This window comes from Alligator sinensis, unplaced genomic scaffold (assembly GCF_000455745.1).
Source record: "Alligator sinensis unplaced genomic scaffold, ASM45574v1 scaffold692_1, whole genome shotgun sequence".
Taxonomy (NCBI): domain Eukaryota; kingdom Metazoa; phylum Chordata; order Crocodylia; family Alligatoridae; genus Alligator; species Alligator sinensis.
In genome coordinates, this window is record NW_005842238.1 from 1791751 (window position 1) to 1810999 (window position 19249).

Below are 19249 nucleotides of genomic sequence, written 5' to 3' on the forward strand. Positions count from 1 at the left end.
AGCTAAAAAATATCTCCCAGTCACAAAGCCAAACCAAAGTGAAGACAGACTAACTGGAGTAGGAAAAAGTTGCAGCCATCCACACTTTTACATAAAGGCAAAAATTGGAAGGGATCTTCTAAGTCCAGTTCCCTGTTATTGTAACCAATCATATCGTGTCAACCCATTCATAAAATTATCAAACTCTATCTTGTGCTTTTTAAAATTCTCACCTGTACAACTGTAACTTACAATTTATGAATGCCTCCTAGCCACAAAACAGAAAAAAATAATAGTTCTGCAAAACACATCTGTTCTCATACAGCTATACTGCTTTTCTTTTTTGTAGAGGTGGACTGAGATATCAGTCGCATATCAGATCGGCACCAATGAAAGGAAAATTAATATCATCACCTATTGGCTTTTTTTGGCCAATGTAGCCAATAATGTCACCGATAAATGCTACATGCGTGCACGCGGCCAGGAATGCAGCCCGGCAGCTTGGAGAGCAGCATCCAACCAGTAAGTCTCTGGGGGGGTTAAGGGGCACATTGAGGCCCCTACAGTGAGGGATGGAGTGGGGCAGGAGCAGGCGCTGCCCAGACAGGGCAGTGAATGGGACTCTGGGGCAGGGCTCAGGATGGAGATGCAAGCAGCTCTCCACAGCTGCGCACACCCCTGGGGGAGGCATAGGGGGCATGTGCCCCCTGGATTTGTATACGGGGCAGAGGCAGGCTGCCCACTATGGGCTCAGGGCCAGGAGCTGTGGCAGCCTCTTCACAGTCAGGGGGCTGGGCTGCGATTGGGAATGGGCAGGCTCAGTTAAAAGGGGTGGGCAGTGGCGCTAGGACAGGTGCTATAGCCCCCAAGTCCCCTCTAGCACCGCTCCTGCTCAGGGTACTCCACTCTGCTGACTCTACCTCAGGAGCCCCATGCTGCAAGTCAGGCAGGGGGCATGCGCCCTGCACAGGGCTCCCAAGGGAAAGGCAGCAGAGCAGAGTGCCCTGAGCAGGGGCAGTGCTAGGAGGGGCTTGCAGGGCAATAGCCACCACAGAATTCTTTGTAGCCCCCGCCTCCATAGCCACCCCTTCCATTACCGCTGCCACAGTTCACCCCATGCAGCTGAGCCTGTCCTGCTCCCAGCCCTGGCCCAAGCCCAACCCCACCCCCAACAGGAAGAGACTGGTGCAGCCCCTGGTCCCAAGCCTGCAGCCTGCCTCCACCCTGTGCACAAATCTGGGGGGGCTACATGCCCCCCATGCCTCGCCCAGGGGTGACCACAGTGATGGGGAGATACCCCTCATTCCCCCCTGGATGAACAGCCCACAGTTCTGTCCCACACCCTGCCCTGGGGTTCCATTCACCGCCTTGGCTGGGCAGTGCCTGCCCCACACTCCCTCCCTAACCGTGGGGGCCTTAATCTGCTCCCCCCTCCCACGCCCCGTCCCCCAAACAGACTTACCGGCAGGATGCTGCTCTCCAAACTGCTAGGCTGCATTCCTGTAAATCAGCTATTGGATCGGTATTGGCCAATATGGCTTGTTAATAATTGGCTATTGGTATCAGCCAAGAAAATCTTTATCCGTACACCCCTACTTTTTTGTGAATAAGGATTCAGCTCAAAAGCAAACCAACTGTTCATTTTACTTACGTTCCTATGTTACTAAGATTTCAGGACCTATTTTTTATGTAATATTATTCTACTTACAATTGCGGATGTTATTCCAGTCAATTTTAGAGAAAAATGGATGGCAGCAGAGCCCCTCGTAACCTAGTCTCTCTTTCTGCCCACAGAGCAGACTCTGGATCAGATCAAGAAATTCATTACTGACTTTTACATCCTCTGGAAACTTCAGAAATCTCTGTATTTGAAACAAAAATACCTCTGCTCAGTAGGAAAATAAAACTAAAAATGTATAGGTTCTTAAGGTTTATAATGTTTAGATATGCCCAAGAATGTAAGTCCAAGGTGCGAAAAAAATGTTCCGCTTTGTGCCAATACCAAAATCTGACAAAGAAAATCAATATTACTGCATACTGCAAAGAAATCTTTTTTAATTTATGCACTATAGATAGCAATTTTAGATACTACTTCTAAAAATAATTTACATTCCAGGAGAACATGAAAATCATTTTCAAAATATGGCACTCACAAAACTCCTAGAATATGACATGGTGGCACAAATCCATCCTGCATCTCCCTCTTCCATAGAAATATATAGGTTTTTAGTTCTACATTTCTTTACACTGAAATATGGAATGGCCTCACTGTACCTGGAAGTTCATGATATTATTGAAGGTTTTGGCTGAAGTGCCTTCAGTGAATGGAGATTTCCCATAAATCATTTCATATGCAATGACTCCCAAAGACCACCAGTCACACTCAGGACCATACAAAGCCTTGCCATCCCCATTCAGCACTGTTAACACTTCTGGTGCCATGTAATCTGGGGTACCAACAGGCAGTTTGGCATTAACCTGGAAACAAAGAAACAGAAGGTAAAGTTACAAGCCTTTCTAGTGAGCATGTTTACAACACCAAAATTATTTTTCATCTTGCTTATAAAGGCAGACAGACATTAGGCAGACATTCCCTGACTCTCTAAGTAAATTTATAAGTAGAGGCTGTGTCAGAAACGAGAGAATAAGATAATCAACAGAGTTATTATCAGGGAACCTGGTTTTCTCTGGTAAATAAAAAAAACCCAATTTTCAGATTAAAAAAAGTAACCCAAAATCCACATTTTTCCATGATTAAAATGAAATGCCATAAATAAATCAGTTTAATCATGGCATTTCATTTTAATCATGGAAAAATGTGGATTTTGGGTTACTTTTTTTAATCAGAAAATTGGGGAGTGTTTTCTTTAATCAGAGAAAATCAGGATCCTTGGTTATTATATTAGGAAACCTAAAAATCTAAAAATTAATAACTTGTAACAAAGCTAATTGCTATATGGAAGGAGTTAACACAAATTAAAAGAGCTAATTCTACCTATTAGCTATATATGGCTGAAGTAACAACAAATTTAAAATGTTGCATTCTAAAGATCATGATGCACCATCTGTTAATAACTGCTTATATTTTAAGTGGCAAGAATGCTCCAGCAATGCAACTTCAATTGACACTAATGGGAGTGTCACAGCTAAATTCTCATACACCATTAAAATTTATGGGTCAACATTTTTCAGCAGTTTCTATTCCCTCCACTTTATCACTCAGTCCCCTTTCTCATTCTGCCCTGTATTTATATACTGCCAGTAAAGTAACATTCACTAAAATTCTGGTGTCTGAAGTGTTTTGAATAGGTGCTTCAGAAATCACTACTAGAAAAGTAAAGCACAAGTGAAGAGGAAAGCAACATAGTAACCAGGAAGCAGAAGGAGCACACAACAAGAAAAAGGAGAAATGGGTATCTCTGTAAGTTTATTGTGAAAGTCAGGCAAGAAATACAGCATTATCCAGAAAGAAAATATGGGGAAGATATAAAATGTAAGCAAAGACCACAACAAAGAGAAGAAATGATATACAATATGAAAAGGGAGAACAAAAGTAGATTCAAATGTATAAATGTATGTTCTATTTTCAAGGTTGTATATATATTTTAATTTCAAACTATCACTTCCTAAAATGGATGAAATATCCTAAATTTAGAAACAGCCTTTAAAAGGAAATAATCCTAAAAAAGATTTTATTCACTGGAAAGCAATGTGTTCAATGTCTTCCACCAGAACATGACTAATTTTAAAACAAGCCTATCAAGAGACTTTGATATGCCATGCTCATGCACACACTCAATACACATTAGGCCATGATTCAACAAGGTTTTTTAAGTATGTTCCCTAAGTTAAGCACACAAAAATTACTGTTACTATTAATAGGACTACCAATACACAGTTGCATAAATATCTCGCTGAATTGGGGTCTTTCTGAAAACAAATCATTCCAAGTTTGATTTTTGGTAATGTTGAGTCTCAGTGAATCTTCTGGAGTACGATGTCAAGTTGCAGTGCATCATAATGCTCACCGGAAAGGTAGGATGGAGAGCAGCAGAGTAAGGACCCTGGACTTCAGAAAAGCAAACTTTGACTTGCTCAGGGAAATCATGGGCAGGATCCCTTGGGAAGCCAGTCTGAGGGGGACAGTAGTCCAGGAGAGCTGGCTGTACTTTAAAGAAGCCTTATTGAGAGTGCAGGAACAAACCATCTCACAGGAAGACTAGCAAGTATGGCAGATGACCAGCTTGGCTTAGCAGGGAACTCTTCAGTAAACTGAGTCACAAAAGGGAAGCTTATAAGAAGTGGAAACTTGGACAAATAAATAGGGAGAAGTATAAGAGCATTGTTCGGGCATGCAGGAATGAAATCCGGAAGGCCAAAGCACAACTAGAGTTGCAGCTAACAAGGGACGTGAAGGTAACAAGAAGGGTTTCTACAAGTATGTCAGTAACAAGAGGAGAATCGGGGAAAGTGTGTCCCCCCTACTGCAGTGGTTCCCAAACTTTTTTATACTGTGGACCAGCAAAATCACTCAAAGAATTTTGGCAGACTGGGTATCTAATTTACATACAGGAGACCCTCGCCATTTGCGGGGAATTTGTTCTGGAGATCCCCATGAATGGCGAAATCTGTGAATACTGACAGGGCTCCCCATCAGACCCCACAGCCGCCCCCTGCACCACCTCCCCGCCCCCCAACCCTGCAAAAAGCTGGAAGCGCATGGCTCCCCCTCAGCACCTGGAGACTGACCGTGGCTGCCTCCAGGGGAGACTCCCGCCCGACTCTGCCCTCCCCCACCCTGCACAGTGCTCCATGCCTGCTTACACAGAGGCAGGAGCTCGGTGCAGCACCAGAGGGAGCCACGGCGGCGCTTGCCCCAACACACCGTTAGCGCAGCACACCGCAAATAATCAAATCTGCAAATAGCGGATTTGCGAATAGCGAGGGTTTCCTGTATTTAAAGTTAATTTTCACGTGGGGGGAGGGGGGTTGCAAGGACTGGATCAAGTTGGGGCACCTCAGCCACAGGCACCAGGGGACTCCACAAGGGAGGGGGCTGCACAGATGGTTGTCTGGCGGGACCCAGCTGGGGCTGCCTGGGAAGAAGGGGCTCCACTGCCTTTCCTAGAAGGCAGCGGAGCCGCCTCCCTACCCTCCGCTACAGGCATTTCCCTGCCCGCATCCCCCTGTTCCCAGCCGCAAGTGGGGCTGAGGGTCCTGCCCAGCCTAGCAGGAGACCCAGTACCTGCTGTACAGGCAGCATCTCGCCAGGCACAGCCATGGCAGCAGGACAGGGGGCACGGAGCTGGCTGCCTCCCTCCCGGAGCTGCCCTGGCATGCCACGACTCAGCAGCCAACCCTTTCCAGCCCAGGGGTTGGGAACCTCTGCCTTACTGAATGAGGGAGGCAACCTTGTGACAGAGGATGCAGAAAAGGCTGAAGTACTCAATGCCTTCTTTGCCTCAATCTTCACAAGCAAGGTCAGCTCCCAGACTACTGCACCGGGCAGCACAGTTTGGGGAGGAGGTGAGAAGCCAACGGTGGCAAAAGAACAGGTTAGGGACTACACTCGATGATGCTGAGGGAGTTGACTGATGTGACTGCAGAGCCACTGGCCATCATCTTTGAAAACTCATGGCGATCAGGAGAGGTCCTGGATGATTGGAAAAGGGCAAACATAGTGCCCATATTTAAAAAAGGGAAGAAGAAAGATCCAGGGAACTACAGACCAGTCAGCCTCACCTCAGTCCCTGTTAAAATCATGGAGCAGATCATCAAGGAATCCATCTCTAAGCATTTGGAGAAGAAGAAAGTGATTAGGAACAGTCAGGATGGATTACCAAGGACAAGTCATGCCTCCCCGCTCTGTGGATGCGGGGAGACCAGCAGATGTGGTATACCTTGATTTTAGCAAGGCTTTTGATACAGTCTCCCACAACATTCTCGCAGGCAAACTAAGGACGTACAGGCTGGACGAATGGACTGTAAGGTGGATATAAAGCTGACTGAAGCATCAGGTTCAGAGAGTAGTAATCAATGGCCTAATGTCTAGTTGGCAGCTGGTATCAAGTGGAGTGCCCCCGGGGTTGGTCCTGGGGCCGGTTTTGTTCAACATCTTCATCAACAACCTGAAAGATGGCACAGAGTGCACCCTCAGCAAGTTTGCAGATGACACCAAAGTGGAGGGAGTAGTAGATATGAAGGGTAGGGCTAGGATTCAGAGTGGCCTAGAGAAATTGGAGGATTAGGCCAAAAGAAATCTTAGGAGGTTCAACAAGGACAAGTGCAAAGTCCTGCACTTAGGACAGAAGAATCCCATGCACCAGAATAGGCTGGGGGCTGACTACCTGGGCAGCAGCTCTGCAGAAAAGAACCTGGGGGTTACAATGGACAACAAGCTGAATATGAGCCAGCAGTGTGCCCTTGCTGCCAAGAAGGCTAACGGCATACTGGACTGCATCGGTAGGAGTGCAGGCAGCAGGTCAAGAGAAGTGATTATTCCCCTTTCTTTAGCACTGGTGAGGCCACATCTGGAGTACTGTGCTCAGGTTTGGGACCCCACTACAGAAAGGATGTGGACAAATTGGAGAGCCCAGTGGAGGGTAACAAAAATGAGGATGGGACTGGGGCACGTGACTTATGAGGAAAGACTGAGGGAACTGTGCTTATTTAGTCTGAAGAAGAGAAGACAGAGGGGATTTAATAGCAGGCTTAATCACCAAGGGGGGTTCGAAAGAGGATGGAGCTACACTGTTCTCAGTGGTGGTAGATGACAGAACAAGGAGTAATGGTCTCAAGTTGCAACAAAGGAAGTTTAGGTTAGATATTAGGACAAAATTCTGTCAGGATTCTGTCTGTTAGGAGGGTAGTAAAACACTAGAACAGGTTACCCAGAAAGGTGGTGGAATCTCCATCCTTGGTGGTTTTTAAGACCCAGCTAGACAAAGCTTTGGCTGGGACGATCTAGTTGAGGATGGTCCTGCTTTGAGCAAGGGGTTGGACTGGCTCCTGAGGTCCCTTCCAACCCTAACTTTCTATGATTCTATGATAATGCCATGAACAGCTCTGAACTGCAAAGGATTCCCACAGTCTAAAAATCTGCATAAGCTAGTGTATTTACTTATCTACCTAAATCTGCAGAAGGTAATCAAGCTCATGTTTATAAGGTCATTTCTAAGTGAAAAATATTATTAATACTTCATATTAGAAGGGAAAGAAAAAAAAGGTGTCAACAGCTAAGAGTGGATATGAAATCAGTTTTCATTTTTTCCTGCACTATTCAAAGTTTAAATCCACTGTATTACCATTTTGTTCACTGTCATTTTGGCAGCCGACCCAAAGTCCACCAATTTAATGTGTCCTGTCCGGTCAATGAGAACATTCTCAGGTTTGATATCTCTGTAAACAAGCAGAAAGTAATTAATACTTTTCTACCCCAGTCAGTAGTTGTTCCCGGCTGTTCATTCAAGAAAACATCTCCCTGTTGCAGCAACACGCTTTCTGTGCTTTTAAATTCCACATTGTTCTTCATCGTCCTACATGGAGATTCTGTGGAAACCTCACTTCCATTTCTTTCTCTACTCTTAACATTGACCTTAGGCATTATGGCTACTGAGTTTCCCCACCTAAGTCGCAAGGAGAGCTAGTAGTTGCTGACAAGGGTGGGAAGAGAAAAAGTGTGCTGGAGTACATTACAATGTAATGACATTACACTATTAGCATGCTGAAGCAGAGTTGCAATGCAGTGATCCATGGCTCTCATCCCAAATCATTAGGACACACTTTTTGTGTCTTTCAAATTCTATTCATACCCCAAGTACTTATGCAGCATTAGGAAGCAGAGTTCTACTACCCTAAATCCATGTAGAATAAAAACATACTGTCTGACCATAGACTTCAACCACTGGGATGAATAGCAAGAAATGTTCTGCACCTTTTTTCATAAGCACAGTGTTTTTAGATATGACAGCAAGTAAGAGTGGCCTTAGAATGAATTGAATTTATTAACCTTGTATCAGTTAATATTAATTGCAGAACTATGTAAAAAGAGCCCTAGGATGGGTTCCTTAAAAATTCTTGTAATGTATAAATGCTCCCAGCTAATTTAACATATGTGACTGGCTCCCCCATCCCTCACCCCCAGCAACATATTTCATCCCATTTCAATGATCTTTGACAGTTCATCCAGTTTCCTTTACTAGTCAGTGCCAAGACCAAGCATCAAGTCCTGAAAAAAATCAGCAGTTTCCTGTAGTACCACACAGGATTGCATTCTACAGGGCTCACAAATACGTATACCCAGCAGAACTTCAATGGTATCTGCTCAAAACTTGCACCAAAAGTTAATAACTTCAGCTACAGTTACAATTGGGACAGTATTAGCTTTTTGCTCTCCAACCCCCACCAATTCTAATATAATAAAGGGCTTAGTATGTCTGCCTGTCCATAACACTTTGGGCCAACTGCACATGCGCTGCCAAGAGGGCGGGTGGCAATTGGCTGTGCAGGCCCAAGCTGCGCAGGCCAAAGTTTGAGCCACTGCCAGGGAAGTTTATGGCAGTGGCGAACACACCCTGGCTGCCTGAGCAGCAGGGCTTCCGCACACCTCCTTGCCTGAGGGCGAAGGAGGGCTCATGGTGGTGACACTGCTGTGCTGTCTATCCCCGATGCCCCCCAGAACAGCTGGCAGGGAGAGGGAGGCAGCGGACGGGGAGGGAGGGAGAGAGGGGAGCAGGGCAGGGGGAGGTGAAGGGAAGGTCATGGTGGCGGCTGTTGTCGGGCCAGGCACCGGGGAGTGAGGGCAGGGATCAGGAAGTGGGTCCCAACAACAGCTGGCAGGGTGGGAGGCTGCACAAGCCTGGGCAGGCATGGTGGTGGCTGGTGTCAGGGCCAGGCAGCAGGAAAGGAAAGAAGGGGGTGGGGGGGTGTCACAGTGGTGGCTCCCCACCCCACCCCCGCCACCCGGTCCTGACAACACCCAGCAGGGAGGGGGAGGTGGCAGGGAGGGAGGGGAGCAGGGAGGGGAGGCAGGAGGAAGCCCCACTGCAGGGAGGAGGAAAGCAGGGGAGAGAGCACCCGCTCCAGAGGCTGGAGGGGGAGGTGGCAGAGGGAGTCTTTATATGGCCAGCCCTGAAAGGGGAGCAGGGGGGAGAGAGGGGACATGTAAACACTCCCTGAAATACGTCATTCTTGATGGGCAATTAGCTAGTATGTTATATTAAAGACTGCCTCTACAATAAACGGAATACAGGAATTAATGTTTACCATTACAGTGCACTAATTTCAAAATGATACTGGTAATATCATAAATATAATGCAAAGAGATGTCTACTCACCTGTGTACATAACCCATCTGATGGACACTGTGAATAGCCAAAATGAGCTCTGCTAGATAAAATTGTACCGTACTTTCATCTAATTGGTCCTCATATCTGTTTAAGAGTGACAGCAAGTCCCCTCCAGGCAAATATTCCATAACCTGCATGAAATTTTAGATACACAGGCCTAGTTCACATACAAGACGCTCCGTATTAAAACCTTAAATACTACTTAGGGCAGCTATCAAATAGTGTCTCATAATGCAGGAAAATTTACAGAAGGAATTGTACTAATTTAAGCTACTGTGTTTTTTAAAAAAATAAACAAACATATATATAAGTTCAAATTTTAAAAAGCACAAAAAAGAAAATTAGCCTTACTAAGTAGAGGTGGTTCTTGTCCTGAAACGCATATTGTAACTGTGGAATCCAGGGACTGATGTTCCGAGATAATATACTCCGTTCCTCTTCAAAAAATGACACCTACAAAAGAAGCAGTACATTTTAAATAATGCCAAAAAGATTTAGGTTTCTCTAGCTCCAAAAGCATACCAAAGGCACATCCCTCACGTTCAAAAATGACTATACGAATGACCAACTTCCACTGACCTCCTGTGTAATTGTGGGAAAGCCATTTTCTCTCCCACCCTTTCTTACCATATTTGTTTGGCTTGGAGAGTTTTCAACTTAAGACAACTCTCATTGTGTGTTTGTGGAACATCTACTGTTTGACAACATTAGCTATTGGGCATGGCCATAACAGAAGTAATAAATAGCAGTAAAAAAACCAGGGTGGATTTGATTTAAATTGATTTATGTCACGATTTAAATCACTGATCAGGAAGCCTCAATTTAATCATTGGTTTCTACAAAAAAGTGCATTCTTGTTTAACATCCTTTATTCATTTAACTTCTTGAAACTTTGCACTGGTGCACCCGAAAGCTTGCACCCGGTGCGTGGTGCACCCAAAAGCTTGCAAAGAACAATTTTTCCAAGTATTTAGTTGGTCTGATAAAAGATATCACATCTACCCAAAGAACTTTGTCTGCCTATGATCTCTGGAGACACAAATCCACAGTTTGAGAACTGAAACAAAGCATCACAGAGACACTAAATGGGATCTTCTAGACCAGGGGCAGGCAAAATATGGCCCGCAGGCCAGATCCGGCCCACCGGGCCATCCTATCCAGCCCACGGGGCCCCTAAAAAATTTAGAAAATTAATATTTATCTGCTCCTGGCTGCTGGTCAAAGATGGCAGGAGCCAGGGGCAGTAGGACTGAGGGGAATCTGGCAGCAGGACCCAGCAGCTCAGCAGCAAGGCCTGCAGGCTCAACCCCACCCCTCGTCCCCCTCCCTGCCCACTCCCAGCCCTAGCCAGAAGCCCATGCCTAGCAGAGGCTTCTGGCCTGGGATCCTGGGGCTGCCCCTACCTTCCTGCACTGGAGAGGAGAATTCAATAAGAAGGAGGCAAGCTGGAGAGAAGGAAGGCAGGGGAGTACCACAGGCAATCATCCCAGTCCTTGGGGTCAGGCCGGCTCCTGCTAAGTCCTACAGTTGCAGCCATGCAGCCAGGAACCATGTGGTGCTGGAGTGCCATGGCAGCAGGGAGGAAAGCAGCAGCAGGCACACAGCGACAGCTGGGCTGGAGCTTGGGGCCCGCGCCAGGACCAGGGCCAATGGGGCCCAGAGTGAGGCTGTAGAAGTACGGGGTCCGGGCCAGCAGAGGTCTATGGAGCCGGGCCAGGCTGCACCAGCAGGGAGACAGGGGAGCCAGCCTGGCTCCACAGAGCCCCTGCCAACCAGCCCCACACTCCTGATGCCCTGCTGGACTGCGGGAGCAGGGGGCCCACACCCATAGCCTGAGGCCAGGAGCGGGGTGAGAGGGGAGCGGGGGCCGTGCACACCTGTGCAATGAGGAAGGGAGAGAGAGCGAGCAATGAGGGAGGGCCAGTGTGTGTGTGTGTGTGTGTGTGTGTGTGTGTGTGTGTGTGTGTGTGTGTGTGTTCTCATAGGGTGAGTCCCTCATGCACACCCCACCATACACTGGCACTCACACCCCATCTCGCACTGCCATACACACAATCCCCGACATCCCCTCACACAACCCAGCCACCCTTCCCCCACAAACCCCATACCCACCCATACACCCACATGCTCCCTCATCCCACAGTCACATACCTATCCACCCCTCTAAGCTGCCCCTCCACACACACCCACAAACCTATACCCAACCTCCATGCCCCCACCCCCTGTACAATATACAAGAATAAGACTTCATTTTCAGCTATTGTGAAATCACCTCTATGTACACTTCACAAACACATGTAAATCAGGACATTTTTTTTCAATCAAATTAATGAATGTTGTAGATGTTTAATTTTTAGAATATAATTATAATTTGTTATTTTTCTGGTTCTGAGATGGCAAAACCCCTTGCTGAAAGGAGTACTTCCAGGGCAAGTGGAGGAACTTCTGGCAGCAAAGGTTGGGGGTTAGGGGGCAGGACTTCCAGTCACAAGATGGCTACCGGGGATGGGGCACCTATTAAAGGGAGAGGCTACCCACGCGGCCCTTGACAGCTTACCAAAATTGGTAAGCGGACCTCCAGCCAAAAATAATTGCCTGCCCCTGTTCTAGACTGAGCACTAAGTCCCATTGGGTAGAGTGGTTTTCTTTAATCTTTAGTAATCTAGAGAGGAGCCTCTGGGAACCCTATAAGATTGGGCCCCTAATATAGACCATGACCTATTGTGATCTATTTAAAAAACATCTAAAAAGGTTACATGAATATACTGTCTCAAATAATATATAATTGGAAATTATAATCCCTATTCCATGATGATATCTTTGAGCTTGAACATATCTTAAATTAAAACTATATGTAAGTTTATTTTTAAAGCAACTTAATAACAAAAATAAAAAATACAATTAAATCAAACAAATCTGATTTCAATTTTAAAAATCTGATTTTTTTTTTAAATTATTGATTTTTATCCACCTTCGTAAAAAAATCAGAAAAGAACCCAAATCCATACTAGTACAATTAAGGCACAGAATTCCAGAGATCTAGTGTGGCAATAAAGTCACTATAAACTACAGCTTTACCTTAAACTAAGTTAAATCAAACAGAACTGCAAACATGCAATCTAGCTAATCCAAAACATTCCAAATATCACAAAATGGAGCTAATGATAGAAATACTGTTATTTCATCTAGATCAGGGGTTCTCAATTTTATTATAGTAAAGGCACCCCTTCATAACTTTTCTGACTTCAACAGCACCCCATTTGAAAAATGTATTTCACTCTTTCTTTATTATGGAAAATAACAGAGCAATTCTTCTGTTGCAAAGAACTGACAAAGACCACAACTGGTTTAACCCTATGGATTCCTATTTTAAATTTCTGGGTTTACATTGTGAATTATGTAGTTAAATGGTGTAGGTGTTTGCACCCCTAACACTGCTAATACTGCACAGTACTCTGCACAACTCTTAAAAGGATCTCATAGCACCCAAGTTGCTGCAATAGTCTGGCTAAGAAGCACTGATCTAGATCCTAACGGTGTAATGTCTATTTTCACCTCCAAGGGCCTTCAAGGTTTATTCTCCACCTTCCTTATCATTTCTCAGTCAATAATGAGAGGTCAAGCTCCACCTTGGATCAGCCCATGACACCAGCTTCCAGATTCTCTCTCATATGATTTGGAGCAGCTCTCCATAAAAACTCACCAAACCATTTTACAGTTTCTCCTTCATATGCCTTCTTAAAACTCTCTTTTGCCCTGATATCTAGAAAAAACTTGACAACGGTTAAGCTACTGGTGTGCTCAGACCACTGCCTATTAATCTAGCCCAGTGCTTCTCAACATTTTTTGTACCAGAACCCATTTGTAAACATTGATGGCCAGTCCTGACCCAGTAAATAGTCTAAGTAGAAAACACACAAGTATTTTGGCCCAAAAACACTTATTGCCAGGGATCCTGGTTTTCTCTGTTTAAAAATCTGTGATTTTCCATGTTTTTCAGTGATTGTTTGCAACCCTTTCATATATTCTTGCAACCCACAGGTTGAGAAACACTGATCTAGCCAATACTGTCTTATTTCCTTATACTTCATCTCTCTGTATCCGTCAGCTGTCTCTAGCTGTAAACTCCTTGGGATGGGGACTGGGTTTTTTTTTCCACTTTTATACAGCATTTAGCAAAGATAGGTCCTATTGCTCCTAGGCAATACAAATAAAATAATCATTGAAATTTATTACATCACTTTCCCACAAGTTAGACTCTCCATCTGTTTTCTTATCAGTTTAATGGGAAAGAAAAAGAAAACATCCACTATATTATATTTTGTAGTTGCAGTGACAATTCAAAGTAGACAGTAGTTAAATATACATACATTTTCTTGTAGCAACAAGGACTGCTTGCTCATCACTTTCATGGCATAGACATCACCAGTCGCTCTCTCTCTCACTACTTGTACTTCTGCAAAGTGACCACATCCCACCAGACTCTTGACTTCAAAATCCTTTGCACTGGGTTGCAATTCCCTCAGTTCAGCTATTGTCTCAGTATCTATACAACATGAACAGTTATTTTACGTTAATGAAGTGACATTATATAACGAATACAGCCTTAGCAAGAGAAAATTATTCCTTTAGTTCCAGACTCTCAATAACTATTAATCACTTCCTTACTTTCATCAAATATAGTTATTAGATAAAAACCAATATTAATGCAAAGTTATGGCTGGGAATTAATACACACAAAAGAGTTAGGAAATTCAAAGATAGTTCCCATAGCAACCATAACTCATCCCCCCCTTCACTGCATCATAAAAATTAGAAAGAGACTAGACAATTTTTCCCCATCTTTACCAATGCAAGATTAGTCTAATTAGAAGTACTTTGTCCAGTACAGTTTTAGAAGTCAAATGGCAGGGCTTTCATCACTTCTTTTGGAGACACTATGCTATAGTTTAATAAAAGTAACTATCAGGAATTTTCTTTTTCAGCTTAAGTATTCCTTTGTTCAGTTTCATCCCATTTATTCCTTGTCATCTTAGTATGGACCGTACTAAACAATTCTTCTCTCTCCATTTTTTAACACTTCTGAAAGACTGGTAAAATTAGACCTAATAATAACTTCTACAGGTGGTTTTACAGGGTCTGCTCAACTAAACATTGTGCAAGCAGAGCTAAGGAAAAATTTAAGTTGAAAGTGCAGCAGTTCTTTTTTGGAATCTGAACATATTGAGCCAAACAGTTTTATCCAAACTGATATTATTTCTTAAAGTGAAAAACTACTGCTTATTGAATACAGACACAAAAACTGAAAATATATGGAGACTAAAATATTATACAAACCTAAAATAACTGCATATTTAGCATGATTCTTAGAAGTCAGTCCTTCCAAGCTTTTCATCTGTCTCGTGCTATCCAGATTTCCTTGACATACTTCTGTTGTTTATGCCATGAACTATGCTAGTATACTGTGTGTGTACACACACATTCTATATAGAATGGAAATGTCTTCTTCAACTAAGTATGGCATGCAGTAGAAAGAATGCACTTTAAAACCACAATGCTTCAGTTGACTCTGCAGGTACATTTTTGCATCTGCATAAACCTCCACTAGAGTCAGTGGGCTTCCACACATGATAACGTAAGGATACACGCACAAAAATTCCTAAGATAATATTAACCAACTTAACGCCACAAAACATTTAAATACTCTGACTTTTAACCACTGTATATTTGAATTAGCCCTAGCATTAGTCAAAGAAAACTTACATTTCTTTACAAAATTGCCTACATATTTAATTTTCATTAAAGAAGGATTGCTGCATTCTTCAAAAAGAACGAGTAAGGAATCAAGGATGCCTTCCCGAGAGAGAGGAGACATCTGCTGTTGAGTCACAAAGAGTGGCTTCCCCTGGAAAAAAAAGCAACAGCAGATGGGGTCTCAGACAATAATGAAAAGCCTCAAATCAATAACATATGTATAGAACAGATTATATACTATCCATAAAAAAAATCACTACTTCAGAAATTAAACCAATAATATTTGAGGTTTGTTTGAAATAGATCATATCATTGTGTGAACCACTAATCACTGTTACAAACATTTTACTTTTTTCATGAAACCAAGTGTCAGAAACTACTAAAAGCTCAGATCTCAGCATTTGAGCACTTGTTCAAATGCTTCTGATTTGAGATGCCCTCTTTGCCATTGGACCACAGATTTTGGCATTTGCTTCACAGCTGGCAAAGCAACCCAAATATTTTCACAGGAAAAAATGCTGTCTCGACCCAGTACAAGAATTGTCAAGAGAGCTACTTAGAGGGTAGCTGGCTGCTTAATACAGCTCCTAACCATTCTCATGTTACATGAACATGAGAAGACTGTAAAGAATACATGTCCCAGGACATTATGTTCTATCTTTAAAGTCACTCAGCATGAGATGCTCTGTTCTAAATCTGAGAGCTGTAGTAACAGCTTTATATTAAAAAAGAAAGTTCGCTGCAATCATGTAAATTTTATGCAAATTAGGCACAGCCCTTTGGCATGGGCAACTTGCTAGAAGCTAAACAAAAGAAGATATGTTTTGGTACATTGCACACAGATCAAACAAAGTGCACTCATCAAGTCTGATGCCAGATTCCCTTTACCTGAAAGAGCAGGTTCAGCCGTGAAGCACGGCTGGCTACAGGCTCCATGGGGCCCATCTCCATGGGACTACGAACACCGTATTTGAACTTCAACATATTCACAGCTTACACCAGAAAGATACATCCTAAAAAGACAGATAGAAGGGCCATCAAGTAGAAATGGTTTGTATGAATGACATTTTAAAAAAAAATCTGTCAAATAGATTTTTGTGGAAACAAGTTTAAATAAATACTAAGAAAAAAGGACTCTTTGAAATCTATTGGCATCAATGAGATTCCCAGGTCATTTTATATGGCATGTGCCAAGATACTATAGCAATGAACAACAGTTCATAATCTCACAACACATAATATTAGAAGAAATATTTGTCGCTTTATTGTTTCACTTAAAATAATCTGCTTAGATTTTAATTTAGTTATTTAGTAACAATAACATTTCGTATTTTTTATATTTAATCTCATTTTTACAGAAACTTGAGGTAGAACAAGAAAGAGTAAAAAGCTGAAGAGAAAGGATTGTAGAGTTGGTAGGCAATATTCTTAAACTTGGAAGACTTGGATGCAAGTCCCTGTTCCTTCATCTATTTTCTGCATGAGCCCTGTGTGCCTCAGTTCCCCATCATTGCACTAATCAGCATGCTATGAAAGTCAATACATTAAAGACTGTCAGGAGCTCAGATACTACAGCAATGAGTGCCGCATAGGTACTTAATGTCACAACCCAAAGGTGTGATTTTTGTTGTGTGTGCGCTTTGGCACCACTGAATTATTTTCCCGCCAATTTGTAGCTTTCTTTGCAGTGTGCATTTCTTCTTTGCAGCACAGAAATGCACGATGCAAAGAGTTCCCGCCATTCGTATTCAAATTTATGCCCCACCATTGGCTAGTTCTAAATTATTCACACGTGGCGGCTAGCGATTGGCTTGCTAGCCATATAAAAGGCTTGAGTGGTTTCCGCCCAAGTTGGAGAACTTGGAGAACCCGGCAAGGGAGGACTCCACGAATACCAGGAGGAGGAGACTTCACGCTGTGTGAAGCAACGCAGGAACGGGGAGTCAAACCAGCCTCTAGCCTCTCCCCGTCACCGATAGATTCCTAGACATATCCCTCCCTGCGTGCAAAAAGAGGACTCACAGAGCCTAGCAAACTTCGTGTGAGTCTATTCCTTGCCAGCTGGAACAACTGACATAGTTGTTCAGACGACCGAACTACCTCAGAGCACAAGTTCCACGGAGCCTAGCAAACTTCGTGTGAGTCAGAGCTTTTCTGTGCAAGTACTTTCTTCGGTTGACACAACGGGCTCGCGTGTTTAGAGCCTTCAGCCGGATTGGGCTAGAGTTCGCGAGTTTAGAACTCTTGTCCGCTTCTCTTCTTTCCTGTCTGTAACCGCAACTCCAGCACGTTTTCCTGCCTGCACCGTGACCATCTTCGGTGTAAGTAAAATAATCTTTAAATCAACCATTACGCATCCGTGCCTAATTCCAGCGTGTCGCCTGTTCTCTCCAATCCAGCGTGCCTGGGCTGCTGGCCACAGCTCGCGCATAGCACAAAAGGGCCCCGATCGCTCCCCGCTGTCCGCACATGGCGATGAGGGTGGGATCGGGAGACGGCCCGCACTTAAGACAGGCAGAACAATGAATTGACCAAAGCCACAGAAAGAGTTCATGACAGAGCCAGAACCCTTCTGCATTTAATGGTAAAGCCAATATAACTGTTTTTCTCTTTCCATTACCATTTCTCATGTAGCAGGCAAACTGAGTTATGCTCAGGCTCTTAGCAGGCAACTCTTTTGGCTGGAGGGTCACTTGGACAGTTTTAATGAGCTACTGCAGGCTGAGTCAGACCCCCCTCCCCCAACAGCTCACCAAAACTCCTTAAGTAGCCCCTCTGCACAGCCAGGCGGCTGGAGTGGAGCCACGACTGGGTGGGGAGCAGCAACCCAGAACAGGACACGTGGGTGAGGCCATGAGGCCGGGGCCCAGGGCAGAGCCATGATCTGCTCCCTGCATGTTTCCACAACTGGCGTTGATTCTGCAGGAAGGGGCATGCAAGGAGCAGATCATAGCTCTGCCCCAAGCCCCAGCCCCATGCTGGCAGCATTTAGCAATCCCAGGATCTCCATGAAAACCAGCCAGTACCTGCATGGACAGAGTGCACAGCTGGGCAGAAAGGATGGGGCCATGGATGGGCAGGGAGCTGCATCTGGGAGCAGGGCAGGTAGGCAGGCGGGGCTTGGGACTGTGGGGCAGATTGGGACTGTGGGGCAGTGACAGTGCACAATCTGCTTCCTGCACACGCCTGCCCACAAAAGCAGCATCCATCACAGGGACGTGCAGGCTAGATCATAGTGCTACCCCAACCCCAGGCTGTCACCACCCCATGATCCCGATGCCTGACCCTGCCTGCCCGCCCTGCTCCCGGACACAGCTCCCCGCCTGCCCATGGCCTTATCCCATCTGCCTGGCCACACACCCTGTCCACATGGTTCCTGTCCCTTGCAGTGGGTGCAGGGTGGATGAGCTGAGGTGCCTGCGCAGCAGGGCGCGGGCCAGCAGCTGGAAGGAGCCACCGCTGGGGCTGCCGGGAAACAGAGTCCAGCTGCCGTGCCACCCAGCCCTGCTACACGCATCATGACCTGGGCTGCTCCCCGTGCCTGGGCCAGGCAGGGCCATCATTCTTCACTATCTGCGTCAGGCTTGTACTGGTCAGACCTGGTGAAGAATGTCTTGAATTCAAAAATTGGGCTAATTCTATCCCAGCTACGCAAGAGATGTCATCCTAAGAAACCCCAGGAGTGTGTGTGTACACCAGGGATGCAGCAGGGTGGGGAGGCAGGGAAAGGGGGGTGGAAGAGGGTTCTTCAGGGGCAGCAGGGAGCTGGGTGGGCAGCAGGGCTGGGGAGGCTGTGGCTTTTGAGCGAGGAGCACAAGGGGGGCAGGGGGCTGCGAGCCAGGAATGCAGGGCACAAGCAGGGCCGGGGAGCTGCGGGCCGGGAATGAGGGGCATCAGCATGGTCTCGGGGGAGGGGAACTGTGGGTCTGGAGCGCGGGGCAGCAGCAGGGCTGGGGGCTGTGACTTAGGAGTGATGGGCAAGGGCAGAGACTTATCACTGCCCCCCACAATCATACCCCCCCAACAGTGTCCTCTTTTTGGAATATGACAACCCTAAGGTGGGGCGGGGGCGCTCTCGCAGGGGGCACCCCACCCCCTCCGGCGGGCAGAGAAGCCGGACCAGCCGCAATCACTCACCGCTCCGTTTTACCGCCCTCCCGGTTTGAACC

General features: G+C 45.3%; 1 protein-coding gene across 1 annotated transcript in view; it reads right to left on the reverse strand.

Annotated features, from left to right (window-relative positions):
- CIT (citron rho-interacting serine/threonine kinase) overlaps positions 1 to 16064 on the reverse strand; it is a 112306-nt gene extending 96242 nt beyond the window's left edge. The window contains exons 1-8 of the mRNA XM_025208571.1: positions 15969 to 16064; positions 15090 to 15231; positions 13697 to 13872; positions 9678 to 9779; positions 9315 to 9457; positions 7284 to 7377; positions 2254 to 2457; positions 1688 to 1841 (exon numbers count right to left, since the gene is read on the reverse strand). Coding sequence (XP_025064356.1) covers positions 1688 to 1841; positions 2254 to 2457; positions 7284 to 7377; positions 9315 to 9457; positions 9678 to 9779; positions 13697 to 13872; positions 15090 to 15231; positions 15969 to 16064 — 1111 coding nt within the window. The remainder of the gene's footprint in view (positions 1 to 1687; positions 1842 to 2253; positions 2458 to 7283; positions 7378 to 9314; positions 9458 to 9677; positions 9780 to 13696; positions 13873 to 15089; positions 15232 to 15968) is intronic.
- Between the last annotated feature and the right edge of the window lie 3185 nt (positions 16065 to 19249).